At 38.9% G+C, this 16130-nt stretch overlaps 1 protein-coding gene across 1 annotated transcript; it reads left to right on the forward strand.

The window, feature by feature from the left end:
• Positions 1-361: 361 nt before the first annotated feature.
• Positions 362-8770, forward strand: ADGRG7 (adhesion G protein-coupled receptor G7). The gene is given in 8 exon segments (XM_066567779.1): positions 362-370; positions 3901-3958; positions 3961-4008; positions 5315-5420; positions 6726-6892; positions 6895-7086; positions 8686-8715; positions 8718-8770. Coding segments are annotated over 8 exon segments (663 nt in total).
• The last annotated feature ends 7360 nt before the right edge of the window (positions 8771-16130 follow it).

A 16130-nucleotide genomic window follows, 5' to 3' on the forward strand; every position in this document is an offset into this window, starting at 1 on the left:
TATTTAAGCATCCTCGAGCATGTACTTGTGGAATCACCCTTGGGTCTGTTCTCAGAACTGAGTGTAAACTTATCAGCTGTTTAGATGTACATCTGCATTTTTAAGCATCATTTAATGTTTAAGTTAATAATTAAATCTTTACTAACTAAATTAATAAAAGTGTGGCTTTATGAACCCATTGGCACAAAGTTTGTGCTCCCTTGAATGCCTTCTTTTACTTTTTTACTCTGTTGTGTACTCTCAAGCAATGCTTGTTAAGTGTTCTTACTTTGCCCATTCAGTGTGTAGCACATGGGGTGATTTACTCCACTGCATTTGAATATTGCCATTTTTCTGCTTGATCCAGGCATCTGTGGCCGTAATGGCTTCAGTGAGTCAACTCTTGGATGCCAACAAACAGAATTCATCCACAATACTCTCATCAGTGCTACAACCAGGTACTTCAGCTTTTGTCATTTTCTTTAGATGTAAGTCAACAGCATTTCCCCTTCTGGTTCAGGATGAAAGCAGTTCATGAAGTTAAAATATGTTTGCCATTCAACTCCAATGTGCAATTCCCAATTTACACCAATGTAAGCATTGCTGGATTCTTCTGCTTTAGAGAAAAGATGGGGATAGGAAATGAGGAGCACTACCCACTGGAGAACCAAATCAGACAGGAAGCTCAGAAACTGAACCTGTAGCTGTATAATAACAAATAATTATAACTTTTATCCCACTCATTATTTTGATGCAGCCTCATGAAAGCAATGGAGGAATTTTCTTTCACTGGTAACATCTCACAGCCCAGTGTTGCAATCCAGTCTGCTCCACTGAAATCAAGCTCCTCTATGATTCTGTTTTTGGCACAGAGAAGTAAGTCCTGTATGTTGTTGGATTTAGCTAGACAGAATGAACACCAGTATGAATCATAAATCCTAACTCATACACTGCTAATTGTTGCAGATACAGCACAGGGAAAGTATCAATCAACAAAACCAGAAATACAGGAAAATGCTCCTGGGCTTATTGGTGACCTCAGTACTGAAGTTCAGATACTGTTCAACATTTTAAGTAAGCCCTTTCTTCTTTAGAAAACTGCAGCTGGGAAAACTTTTAATGAATATTCACTGAAAATCTCCTTTGGGGGGAAAAACCCCTTAGCTGGCTGGTTTTTATGCATGCTGATGCCTGGTACAAGAAATGCAAACATCAAATGAGCTGGAGAATCTTATTTATAGAAGAATGCAAATGTACATGTAATGGCCAAAATCCTTTTGGTGACTGTGACTTTTTCAGTTGTTTTATTTTCTAAAATTGAGGGTGTCTTGAATCTTTACCATAACTCTACAAACATTGAGATTAAGAACAAGTACATACTTACTTCACCTGAAATCTGAAGACATGAACCATTTCAACCAAAATTCCTATTGCTGTCAGGTGTCAGTCAGGACATCCACATCCTAACACCTGTAAATTGGATTACTCACTTGGGATTTTCCTAGATTCCATTACTTACATTCTGCAGTGCTTGGAGGATAAATTGGTATTGACCAGGAGGAAAAAAAAAAAATATTATAATTCTTCTGCTGAGCTTCAAGTATGTGCATTTCTCTGATATCACGAGAGTTTCACACCGGGCACCTGAAACCAGCAGACTTCTCTTCCATCTCTCAGTGTAGTGTCAGTAACACTGAGAAATCACAACAGCATAACAAAGGTGAGGTTAGTGGAGCACTTAGACATCATAATGATGAACATAAATTGAATACAAGACCATAGGGAAATGAATAATTCAGTTCTCTCACCAGGGTTAGAAAATATGTGAAGAGATAAACCAAGTAACCAACACACCCAGCACCAACAACAAAATCAATGAATAACTCATTAACTGGCCACTGCCATATCTGTTCTCTGTTTCAGAAAACAATAATGTGGAAAAACAGTATGATCATATAATCAAAGCCTTTATCATAATGCCAGTATAACATAATACTCCCCTCAAGACAGATAGATATTGAATGCAGTTTGTCTTACAAGAAGTCCCAACAGATTTCTTCAATATTAAGTGCACATTTGTGATATTTTGTAGAAGTACAGTTACATTAGTCTCACCTGATGATCAGACTAGAGAGAGATCAAATCAATCTCTCTTGGTCTTAAGTCAAAAGCATAACAGCAATAAAAAAGCCTATTATATAATTTAGGATTTTGCTTCCTCACTTAAGCTACAATTCAGATGAGCAATTTAAATCACCTAGATGAACTCTAATTTGGTGGAAGTGTGAAAAAAAACCCAGACAGTCAAAAAGTGAGACCTGAAGGCAAAAGGCCAGGCAGTCTCTTATCTTCTGACTTTGCACTAACAGTTAAGTGTCCCTGGTGTGACTATTTCTTATTTACTGTTATTGAAACTCTGGCCATTTGGACGGTGTGCATATATTAGGATTTAGGATATTATTTTTCTCATTTACCAGTATTTTCCCCCAGAAATGATATTAAGAGAAGGATAATAATTATTTTCACACTCCACCTCAGCAAAAATTAAAGATCTCTCTTAACATTCATAGGAATAGCAGGTTTTCTCAACTACTTATATGGATTTTGAAAAAAATCTAAACAAAAATCTGTAAATGCTGAATGTGTACATGAGCATAGTGCAGGCTTCTTGTGTTTAGATCAAGTGGCATAGAAAATGTTCTTCAACTTCTGTATGTAACAGCTGATACTGCTGACTCTGTGCTGCTAAACTAGGACATTTGTGAGCAAAAGTGTATTCCATAAAATGCCATAGGAATACCAGAGGGGATTTGTCTTAAGGTGCATTAGTCCTATATCAAGAATGAAAAAAACAGGTCTATGGAGGACAGTCTTTCTCTCCAGAAGACAGCCAAAATTTTGGAAAACAAGAAAAAAGTCAACATGACTTGGCCAATACACATATTAATGTGGGGAATGTTCATTTTTCATGCTGTCTTTTAACTCCTACTTCCAGATAAAACCATTTTGTCCTTTGACTTCCTCCACCAGGAACTGATGCCACATGTTACTGCTTTCTTGCAGACAATTCTCCTATGTGAGTGTCCATTTGCCAAACCTCTTGAATTTTTAGATAATGTGTATTCAAATTTGGCATGGTTTCTCCAGAAAGCAGTAATTGGCTTCTTACAATATTTAACAAAATTTTTAAGCTCAAACACATACATATGACAGATCAGTAATCATCACCACAAAACCATACAGCTAAGTGATCCAGGAAATGTGTCATTTCTAAGGAAATTACTAAGGAAATGAGACAAACTTTTTTACTCCTATTTTTATTCATAATTTTTAATTGAACTACTTAATACCATGAATGATTGTGTTCACTTCTTATTTGCACTCCAAGCTGCTTGTTGCTCATTAAAAGTAGTTCTAATTGCTGTCCCCTGCAGAAGTATGTTTGAAAATGTCTGCATGTCATTTGATGTGTGAGTGCACGAGCACCACTGTGCTGCAGGAGGGGAGGGAAGGGCCACTCCATTTATCATTGTTTGCTTCCTGTTCCAGTGTGGATTCAGCTCTGGTTGGCAGTAACACTGCTACCAAAACCTGAAAGCTGTTGTTTGGCTAACAAATAATTCAACTGGCAGTGCTTTAATGCTTAGACAGTGGAAGCCTGAATCCTGATCACTTGGATAATTCACAGGAATTGGTAATTTCATTGGCAATCTTGTCTGAGAAAGGCACATAAAGTAATTTTAAAATGCCAAATTATGCTGTTATTGATATAATTCACAAGGTTTATGAAACCCATATATTGCTTAGTAGCTGTCAGCTCCCCTTTCAAAATCAAATCACTGTCAATTCACACAGTTTGCTGGTGCCTATGTCTATGTCTCTGTAGCCACTTTTTTTCTTTGCAATCCCCACCCCTAGTAGGACACATCTGAACTGCAGCTGTGTGGTCATGCCTGTGTCTTTTGGGATTACCCTGTCAACGATGCAGGTGTAATCACACCACTAATTTTGCTGTTCTGATGGTAGGGTATTGTCCTTTCTTCATTGGGAAGCGTCTGAGGTTGTTTAATTTTTTTTTTGTTTGGTTGATTGTTTCTAACTCATGGCAATACAAGGGCATAGGTGCACTCAAGCTAGAATGCACAGGAGTTTAAAGTGTCCCCATGTACTTGTTTCTGCCCTGTGGCAGATGTGGCAAATTGGGCAAGTTGTGCCCAAGCTGCTGAATAGCCAAATGTGTTGGCAAGTCCTGGCTCCCTCTGACACGACCTGTGCCTGTGCCCAGCTGCTGGTGCAGCTCCTCAGCAGGGAAGGGCTGGCCTAATTCATTCCCCCTGCTCAGCCTTTGTAGCCTCCAGCTCTGCACCTCAGTTGCAGAAGCTGGTGGTCAGATGAGGGGTTGTCTAAAGGCTGAAGTGTCCCCAAGTGAAGAGTAGAGCTTCCTGGAATCTGGACTAGCTGTGGCACTGCCTTGTGCTGGGTAAATAGCTCAGAGGATTTAGCATTAACTACTCCCATTGCTTATGTGTTTATAAAAGTACTTGAACTGTAAATATTAAGCTTTCAACCATTAAGTTTTATACATTGCCCTCTTTTACCAACAAGACTATTTAGGAATGACTGCCTGGTTCTGATGTTTGTTATTCCTTCAGTATTTATTTCAGCTTCTCTAAACAAAACACACCCTGGATAAAATCACATATCTGTGGTCACTAATTTCAGTGTGCCAGCATTTCAGAGTTCATTTTTACTGTCTTCACAGAACAGCATTTCCAAATTTGTACTATTTACTTGTTTCTGTATTTCCCTTTGTGTTATGCATGTCCTTTTTGCGCAAATTGACTATATTCTAAATAAGATTCCCATCTGTTTATGCAAAGGCAACAGCATTTCCTGTTTCACTGAATACATTTACATTTACTTGCTGCTTTATTGTCACTATACAAACATAGACTGGTTTCAATTTATAATTCTTTGTAATATCTTACCTTAGACCAAGAAGTCAAAATTCAGAATGCTCACCAGTATGAAAAGCTAAAAGCTGCTTTGTAAAGTCTGTGTCCCCTTGCATTTTATTATTAATAATTTAATCTGCTATTTTGATGAATATTTGATTGGTATTGTTAAATCTCTTGTTGGTGTTTTTCACAAGCTTCTCTAGTTTTGGAGTCTAGAATAATTCTGTGGGATCTAAAAATTCTGGCAATGGCTAGCAAAAATCATAACTTTACTGAAACATTCTTGTTCCTATGAGCAACCAGAAACAGAAACTTTAGAAAGAAATGTATCTCTTTTCATCTCATATAAGTGATACAATTGGTTTTGTGGGCATTACATATAAAATATAAATATGAAAAGCTTTTGGATTATATTTCTTATATTGGTGTTGGATTGTCCATGGCTGGTCTGGTTATTATCATTTTGTTTCAAATACTCACTAGGTAAGAGGGAAGATGTTAAACTGCAAGTATTTTACACTAAGTTACAATATTTTGTTCTGCATGTAGTTTGAGGAAAACAATTAAAAGCAGCTAGTTTAGAACATATTGCAATATTATTAATTAGCAAATACTATTTTCAAAAATAGCTAAGCCACACAGCATGGCTTGGGACAGAGGCTGACACCTCTGTCACTACCCTGGTCAGGCACCGACAACACAGACCCAGAGTACACAGGTCTGTGATACACATTGAGCTTTTCAGTTCACTGTCTCAAGTCTAGGCTTTAAAAATGTGTCACAGTGCTCCACCAGCAGTGTGACCTCTCCCCATACTCTGGTATTACAATGTGTAAACAGTTATATCTTTTCCTAGGTGGTAGCTAGCTTGTGCTACTGTTTTATTGTGAATGACTTAATACAAACACAATTGCAGCAAATTTTCTTGATGGACATGCCTGTGATTAATGGTATCCTGGGAATCCCCTCTGAACAAATAGGGAAGTCATGCCAGCAGAGCTGAAGTTATAATAGATTAATGCCTGTTTCTCATCCTGCTTGGACTAATGCAGATTTGCAGCAATTCCATCAAGGTTCATGTTTTTAAGACTGTAGGAGCTTCTAGCCTCTGCCTTTTAAATGTATTGATTTATGATAATGTGTATATATATGTATATATATATATATATATAAAAGATAAAAATACACATTTATATATATGTGTATATATACTATATATAATGCCAAGGGACGTGGTGCAATCACTGTCCCCAGAGGTGTTTAAGGAAAGAGAGGACATGGCACTCAGTGCCAGGGTCCAGTTGACATGGTGGTGTTTGGTCATAGGTTGGACTCAATGATCTTGGAAGCCTCTTCCAACCTAATTGACTCTGTGATTCAGAGATAGGACAAAGTTTGGAAGTGGAGGTTTATTATTCTCTTGCACTCTGGAGAATGGTTAGAAATACTTGTTTTATGCTAACTTGCTTCTTAACACTGATGAAAAAGATCCCAAAAAGAGCAGAAAGGGAAAAAATACATCCCAAATTGTTGTCAGTCAAGGCCTAGTCCTAAAAAGTGCTGGATATTCTCTGTTCTAGTCAAAGTCAGACAAAACTGATGGATTTGTTAAGCTGTCTGAGAGTAATGTTGGTGTGATTCTGCAAATAAGTTATTGTTTTAGTTTCTGTCTGTATTAAAGTTTCTCCTCTCTAGCTTGCTTTTAATATAAATGAAAATGAGAAAATATTTGAGATTTTTTCTCATTTTTCTCTTCTTTTTTTCTCCTAAACATACTTCTACCAATAGAAAAACTTAAAACTTATCTGTACAGTGGATGTTAGTGAGTCTCTGCTTTTCTATGCTCATTTTTAACATCATCTTCATCTCTGGAATTGAAAGTCAAATTTCCAGAAAGTGTAGCAACGATACCACCAGACACTACCAGCAATACCTTCCTTATGATGCCACCAGTACCACCTCACCTCTGACAGGGTGGATACTCCCACAGACTCCTGGTGCAGAGTTGTGGCTGTCCTGCTGCACTATTTCTTGTTGGCATCATTCCTGTGGTCAGCACTCAGTTCTGCACTGCTGTACTTATTGCTGCTCAGAGGCACGAAGCCACTGCCTGGACATTTCCTCATAACCATGTCAGTAATGGGATGGGGTAAGATTTGAATCTGCCCACGTGGCAACTTTTATAGTACAGAGTACATTCAGAGAGAGTTGTAAAGATAGGAGATCAGCAGAGAGCAAGTAGAATCAGTGTCTTTGGGTTAGTGCCGCGTGATTTAATAATCTCCTGTTGCTGCTCGCATTACTGGTATAACCTGAGCTTGTTTCCATTGACCTGATAAAACACTGAAACTGATAGCCTGGTCACTGGCACAGCAGCACAGGCCTGTTGGGTGCAGGAGAAACTTTCACAGTAATCAAGCATTCAACAATCTGCTTCTACCAACTAAGTAAAAAATCTTTCAGTTATGGTGACCGCATATGTGGACTTAAATTCCCCATGTAGTGATTCCCAGCCAGAGCTTTGAATATATCCAAAAGCAATGAGTGCCTGATATTATTTTTTATACATTATTTATTAATAAGCAAAGAACACATTCTAAAGTCAGTAGAGCAGTTAGAAGCAACACTGCAAACTGAAAGGAAACTTTCAGAGAATGTTTCACTTTCAGAGAATGTTTCATTTTCTCTTTCAGAGAACTACCCAGACAATGGGAAAATTCAGACAAATGCTGACAAAGTGAAAATCTCAAACTGTTTCAAGGAACTCTTCTAATACAGTGTACAGGGGCACCAGTATTTTCCATGTTGTGTATTCAGCTTTTGTATTGTATTGTTTCTGATGGCACCCACCAAGCAGTTTTCAACCCTTATTGTTCCATTATTATGTCTTGCATTTGTAGAGGCAATTCCTCGGAACCATTTGGAATTTGGGCTGCACATGGAAACCAGAAAAAGTTCAGCAAATGCTGCCTGGCTACGTGGCACTGTGCCCCCTCCATAGGTATTTAAATGACAGCACAGCATTACATTCTTCTATGTGTCCTGTGACAAGTTACACACATCCATACCACAATGATTCTGACTCGCTGCTTTTGGGTCTCTTTTGAGATCACAGTCAGTGCATAGCAATCTGCAAGGTCTCTACTAGGGATGAAGAAGGAATAGACTTTAAGGAACATGTTTATTACCAGGATAAAAAGTTTTGCATGAGGTTTCTTCCCATGAGATGTGCTGCCTAGTGTGAACTGGTAGGCAGGAGGTGCAGAAGACAAGAAGTGAAGCAAAGGGATTGAGGAGGCAAACCTGACAGCCAAGCTTCTTGCAGGGCAAAAGTTACACTCTGCATCAATCTGGTATGAAATGCAAAGGTGTTTGATACAATATGTTCCTAAATTAGTTTCTCTCTGCTGACCAGAAGGCAGGGTTGCACAGTTGTGATAAGGGAGCCCACTGCAGCCCAGGAGGGGCTTGCTCTGTCACCACAGGTGTTGGCTCAGGAAGCTCTGCTGAAGCTCTTTGCTGGCAAAAATCAGCAAGTCATGGCTATGAGTTGTCCTCAGAAAAATATTGCTCACAACCCTCAGTCCTGCCTTTTGTCTAGGCTACAGAAAACCCGTTTACCTTAGTACAAGGCAGGTGAAACATAGATCTTAAAATCTATAGAATTTAGGAAGCAATAAGCTTTTTGTGTGGAAGGGAGGTATGCCTGTCCAACTAAACAATAAATTGCTAATGTCTCATCAATTAGGAATCCCTGCCATAGTAGTTGCAATAACACTGCAGCTACTGACAGAGAAGGAAAAGCTCTAAACTACTGACAGGAAGAATTTTAAGTCCGCATATTATTACAACATTTGCTATCCCATGCCTTTTGTGATGGCTTATTATTAATGCAAATATAGATGTATTGTTGTGTCCTGGATTGCCAAGCAAATTGTATTTTATTTGTCATCTGTATGGCAGTTGTCTTCTGTTAAGTGGGCACACTTAACTTATCTCTTCCACACCCAATCTTTCCTCTGGGGGGACATCTGCTGATAACAGGCTATTGAATGTCACTGCATGACTGATAAGAACTATAGCATCCCATTGGGAGATGCTCTGCCCAGAGGGAGAAGCCAAGCATTCCTACCCAGATATAATCTGGAGATTTTGGAACACCAGCCCAGCTTCTCTGCTGGATTTCCCAGAGGAGCAGCTCTGCCTCTTCCACTGGACATTCAGAGGAAAACTACATCCTTCTGCAGGATCCCTGCTCCAACAGAACCACACCTGACACTCCAGGAGGGCTGCAGCCACAATTCCAATTGGACTGCTACCAACACCCTGACCAACAGGGTGTCAGGTTGTGTTCTGCTCTGTCAGTGTTGTTCTAGTGTACTGCATTGTCTATTTTATCTTTTTATTTTCTTCCCTAATAAAGAACTGTTATTCCTGCTCCCACATTTTTGCCTGAGATCCCCCTTAATTTAAAATTTATAGCAATTCAGAGGGAGGAGGTTTACATTTTCCATTTCAGGGGAGGCTTCTGCCTTCCTTAGCAGACACCTGTCTTTCAAAACCAAGACATATTGGTATACTATTTTGTACTTCTAAGTACTCAAAAGAAATAAAACTCTTTACTCAACCTAGATATTCACTAGAAAGAAAGACATTTTCTCCTTACTAAGGATGTAGATCTACATCTGCCTTGAATCCTTCTGCAAGACTGCAGTCCTCTGTGAGTTGAAAGGCAAACTGCAGACACCCTCAGCCTCACTGATACTCCAGTCCTTCACTTAAGTGCATAACTACATTTCAGTAGCTACATTAAACATATTAAATTAATTAAATTAATGTACTGAAATATACATACCTCACATGTATTTAAAATCTGGCTGTAATAATTATATTCCTATTTGCCCTGTGTTTCTGGAATAGGTATTCATTGGAGTGCCCACATACCAAAGCAGGCTATCAGGCTTACAATGTATCTTGGCAATAGTGGATAATACAAAAGAAAGGCAGACTTGTTCAGGAAATGTAAACACAAAGCCCCTTACAGATGGTGGTCATATTTTTGCAAATTTATTCCTCAGTCTCTTGTCGCCAGCTCAGACCTTCTTGTCACAAACTCAGATTTTTGACACAACCTTTTATTTTAAAGAAACTTATACTTTCAGCAGGCAGAAAATGAATTCCATTTGTTACAATGAGTCAGACTTTGTTCAAGTGCATATCAATGAATGTATTCAGACTTTCGTCCCCCTTTTTGGATCGCAGTGTCACTTGACTTCAATGACAGTTATTCCCAATTTAAATCCCTAAAAGTGAGAGAAGAGCAGGTCCAGCCAACTGAGAATTATGAATTTCTCAGCACAGCCAAACATCACTCCAGTTCTCGAGCAGCTTGAAGCAGATTTACTTGCTCAGTTTTACATCACCACTCCATGTATCATCACAGGCTATATGTCACAAGTTCTCAGTGTACACTGGATTATTTAAAAAAGGGTTGCTTTCATTTTATTAATTCCATGGGACTAATCCATTCAACACAATTTTGTACCATTTCTTCATTTCCTTAAATAAAATTTTCATGGACAGCTACTTCTTTTGTTGAAAATTAAGTGCATTTGGATGAATTTATAAGCATTCTAAAAAAATTATAATAGCTGACATGCTTATTTTCAATTGCCTTGATAAACCTCACTTTTAAAATTGAAAACAGATACATACAAGCTGCATACTCCAGACACAGATTAGTCTGATAAATTTGGTTACATTTATTTTTCTGGATTTCTTCTCCAAATGATACATCAAACAAATGTCGGGAAGTGTATCTTCTCAACTCACTTTAATTATACCTTTTTGCAATATAGCCCTGAATAAATAGAAAGTCTGAAACTCAGATATTAAATGGTATAGAGAAGGATTTAATAATTTTTTGTGTGTGCTTCAAGGAATAAAAAGGATTCATTAATGAAAAATATGATTAGCACTATCTCTATAGTGGTAGAACTTGGGATCACCTGGATGATTGGTGATGTTAATAAGCAATGAAAAAACAAGTCTTGCTTTCAGTTTTGTGTTTTCAATGCCACCCAGGTGTAATATTTAGCAATTCTGAGACTAATAATTGAGATTTAAAAACAAAAATTGGACTTATTTATTCTACAGCTTGATATAGGGTGGGAACTTGTTAAAAAGCAGTTATAGGGATTCAGATTTTTCTTCAGAAATGGATGCTGGTTTGTCGCACATAAAACTCTTACCCTTGTACAAATCAAGGTGGGATTTTATTTCAAGGTCAGCACTGAAAAGACTGTTCTGTCTAGGTGGCTTCTCTTACACCAAATCATACATAAAATTATTTTCAGAAAGAATAGCAGGAAAAAATTCCTCTACAATAGATGTTGGAAAGAGTCCCAGGGTAGTAACAAGAGCTTCATGGCTTGAGGCCTTTCACAGTGATACTGAAAAAAAGCCTTCAGGAAAGTTTCTGCCTCTTCTTTCCCCCCACAGCCCTGCTGGATTCTTGGCCTTGTATCCCTATAAATGCATCTCTTCATATAAGGCATATGAAGTACTTGGAGTAATGGATTCTTCATTATTATGTCCTTGGCATTTTCTATAAAACAGCTAATTAGAAATATGTGAAAATCCACCCATCCCCAAACATTAAGTTGTTTATTGTCAGTTTGATCCACTGAAAACGGAGTGCCTGTACACCAGTGGCAATCAGATCTGCAAACACTGTTCAAAAAGTCCTGAGGTGATCATATCACACTGATGGACAGATTATGCCCAGGACTTAAAACTGAAGTCATGAGCAGGAAACAGATCCATTTAAAAACATGAGCTTCCTTTTTTTTTTTGACTCAAGATTCTCCTGTTTAATCCTTGAAATGAGAATTTAGAAAACCAGTATAGAAATGTTAAAGTCTTTATTCCCTTTGTCTGAATCTGACTGAAGTGCTGATATGGCACACCACATTTAATGCTTATGGCATCCTCAGCTAGGTCTTATCTTCATCCTATCCAGATGAGAGTAATAATATGATCCTGAGACAGGCTCCTGACACATGCTAACTAATCCATTACAATGTGCAAATGAGCATCTGTAGTTTGGAATCACCTACATGGATTAATTTTCCTCTTGAAAGTACTTCATTTATTTCAAGTTATTGATGTAATTGTTAGCAGTTACCAAAACTCATTTTATGGTTGTTTTTTGAATCAATTCACACTGACTAATCTTTTCTGGTTTTAACAGCAACATAAGTACACACTTTCATTTCCTCTACAGGAACTCCAGATTTGTATTCTGTTCACTTTCAGAACATCACTCTTCAAGACAAAAGTTTTCAAAGTGTTCCCATTTTCCAGGTACCACTGTATCTGCATTAAAAAATATAAAATATTTAAAAATCACAGCCTGAAAAACACTCAGAGGAAACTTTCAGATCAACCCAGACTTTTTCAGACAATATTTCCCTGTCTACCTTCCCTAACTGGAACTGGAAACCTGCAAATCCATGAAATACAATCCCACATTGCTCATGGTTTGTTTCATACAGGTCTCACAAGTACCTGGAATGATGGACACACTTCTCCAGCTGCAGGTAGCTGGAAATAGATCATAAGCTGAGACCACGGGGAGAGAGAAGCAGGACCATGTGCTGGCAGGACAGTGTGGCTGCAAAGCAGCCAGGCAGCACCCAAGCCTCTTGGTGCTGCTTGTATTCCAAGGTCTTGTCAAGGACTGAGCTAATGACAGCTTTACACTCCAGTACAGACACAGACACACAGAAGTTGCTCAGTACAGACACACAGACGTTGCTCTCTTTATGCCCTTTGTATATTCCCGGCCCACTGGACATGGCCAATGCACTGCAGCTCTCCTCTCCCTTTCATAAGAAAAAATTCAATTTAATTAGAAACCAAACACTATATCAACAAGCAGCAATTATAAATGCACTGTGCATTACACATGAGGCTTTCTGAGTGTCTTCATAGAAGTGTTTCATGAATCCTGAAAAGTCCTCCATGTCTTAGAAATCCATGCTGACTTAGGAGGCAGAAAATAAGTGTACTGGAGCATTGATACACCTCTAAAAAGAGCAGTCACACCAGAAGCAAGGCTGAAGTTCATCACTACTGCTCCAGAAAAAGCAGAGAAGGTCATTAAAAGTTATTTAGGACAGGTAGTTCATACTTTTTTTGGATAGGAAGTTTATGTACCCATGGGCCACTAGGTATTTTTTATTTGTAAAACCAATGTAAAATGCTTGTTTTTGTCAAATCCTCCAATTTACTTCAGAAATTTTCCTTTAGAAATTTGTGTGGTTTAGGAAGTATGATATTTGATTGTGTTGTAGAACACTGCTAGGCATTGGGAGGATGACTCCTTAAATGAGTGATAATAGTTTCTAATAATTGATATTTTTTTCTCCACAAACAAAAGTATTCTCTAAAGAACATCCCATTTAATTTTGAATGCCTCTTAAAAAAAAAAACCTAATAAAAATATTGTTTCCATGTTATGCCAAAAAACTAGGCAAAAACCTACAAAGAATTTGAAGTATAGAATTGGAAGTGTTGTCTTCTTTTTACTAATTAAGCATCCTGTCTCTAAGTATTTCAGATGTGAATAAAATGCTGTTATTGCCAACACTGAACATCTCTTGCTTGATATAGAACACTTTCAGCATAAAGCCCCCCCCCGCCCCATCCCTCCCAATTATACATTTCATGGCTTTTTTTTCTTTCATCTAGGAATCCTAATTTCAGAAATGGAACAAATTAAAATGATCTTTTTCAGGTAATATGCTACATTATTACAGGAACAATAGTTCAGCTCTTATCTACACGTGGAATGTATTTATCTTCATAGTATAGTGAACTTTGGTATTGTTTGTGATATGTGGGCTTTAGGGATCACAAAGTTTCTTGTCAACACTTTGGAAACCTTGCTTTGATAAAGAAATGGATTGGAGAAGGACTGAATCATCAGTACAAAGGTATGTAATACAAGTGGCAGAAAGTATAATGGATGGAAACATTCACTTTTCCAGATTTTTCCCATTTTTTTTAAAGCAAAGATTTTTTCATTGAAAATACCCAAATATTTTCTAAATACTTTGTAAAGTTTAGCAAAGAAGCCTCTCGAACCATGCCCCTCCTTCTACTTGAAATGTTCAGAATTAAAATTTGTATCATGTTCACCTTCTCTGACTTCCATTTCAAATTCTCACCTCCATTTTCAATCTCCTTACTGCTAGTTGGACCCTCTTCTAGGGGGGGACAGAGCTCTCAGCAAGGACAAATACTACAAAAACTAAACAACTCTTACATTTTCCTTGTCCCGGCAGAAAATAGATATTACAGGAAAAGGTGTCTTTTCAGAGGCATCTTTAATGCCAGGAAATAACTAAGCACAGTTGTGCTTTCGGTAGCTTTGCATAGGCACCACTGTGGGAAGCACGGGCACAGCGTGGCCTCAGTGCTGAACGAAAATGGGCAGCAGAAATCCCAACGATCCCTGAGCAACACCAGTCCAGCTCCAGCAGCTCTGGGACAGGCACCCTTAGGAATCCATTCCCGCACCTTCCATTGACAAAACTCAGGAAATTAGCTGCAGATTCATGTTTTTTGTCTCTTAGGGTGTTATGAATTGTTATAAATGATCAATCAAAAGCCAAATTATAAAAAATGTGAAACGATTGATTTATCTTTTTCCGAGACCAAAATACGGTCCTCAAAACCACCACAGCCAAAGAGACAGTGTCAAGCCCGGGATCAGCGCTGTGTGAACCTGGATCTGACCTCTATTCCATCGAACCCCTGCCCTGTTCACGAGAGCTGCTTCTAGCGGAGATGTTTTATACAGTTTATTGTGCCCGAGGCGAAGGAGTCCAAGTTTCTTTTGTAACTCTTCACATTCATAGTTGGTTCTTTCACTGTGCAGAGCTGGACAATCGCTGTTTCCTGGTTGATAGCCAGCGTTGATTGAATCCCGGGAAGTTGCGTACTCACGACTTCATGTATCTTTCTGGCGACTTCGGCTATCTTGATCGATGTTATCAACAGGGTGATGATCGCTCTTAGGATCGCTCTTCCGATGACTCGGGATAGTGGTGATCATCGTGCTGGGAATGTCTATTCTTGGGCTAAATGCCGATCGTTATCTGGCCAACTCCAGGAATTTTGGAGTTTGAACAGACATCCGTCCCTCAGGCTGCTTGTGGTCAGAGACTCGTTTGGATTTAATAATCTTTATAAAATACATTCTTGTATAGCATGAATTATTTCTAACATATATTACATAAGTGATCAGCCAGAAATCCAAATTAACAAATGCGAAAGATTTTATTTTCGCGATCAAAATATGGCCGTCAAAACCACAGCCAAAGAGGCAGTGTTGAGCCTGGGATAAGCGCTGGGTGAACATAGATCTGACCTCTATCGCACCGGATCTCCCTCTGTTCACAAATGCTGTTTCCAGCAGGGCTCTTTTATACAGTTTTTTATGCCTGAGGCAGAGGTGCCCCGGTTTCTTTTGTAACCCCACATATGTATGAAATTTTCTTTCATTGTGCAGGGCTGGACAATGGCTGTTTCCTGAGTAGTAGCAAGCGCTGGTCATGTCAGGGGAAGTTGCGTATTCTTCGGTTATCTTGATTGATGGTATCTACCAAGCGATGATCACCCTTGGGTGTTCCCTGGTGGCTCCGGAGGAAGCCCATCTCCATTAGTAAGCGAGGCATTGTTCTCCTGCTGCCACCAGGAGTTTCCTAATTCCAGTGTAGTAATCTGTATCCAGGTTGCTCGTAGTCAGAGGCTTGTTGGATGTTAGATTCTTTTTACAATTTTTATTTTATACATTCTTCCCTTAAGCATGAATTACTGTATTACATATATTACAGGGGACAAGCTCTGAATGCAAGACAGAGGAGTATGGGAGGGAGTGAGAGGGTGTGAGGGTGTGTGCGGCTACCAGAGTAACGATGAATGACCAGGATGAATGACTGTGTGTGGGTGTCTAGCAAGTCTAACAAGTACAGGAGAATTTTACGGCCCGTTTTTTTTATCTGAGCACCGCCAGCCTACGAAGGCCGAGGCTCATATTTCGAAAGAAGCCCTCTGTGAGAGCGCAGCCTCGCTGCGGCAGCGCTGAGGTGGCACAGCGGGTTAGGAGGAGCCGCCATGTCGGCC

The sequence above is a fragment of the Molothrus aeneus genome, chromosome 2 (assembly GCF_037042795.1).
Source record: "Molothrus aeneus isolate 106 chromosome 2, BPBGC_Maene_1.0, whole genome shotgun sequence".
Classification (NCBI taxonomy): Eukaryota; Metazoa; Chordata; class Aves; order Passeriformes; family Icteridae; genus Molothrus; species Molothrus aeneus.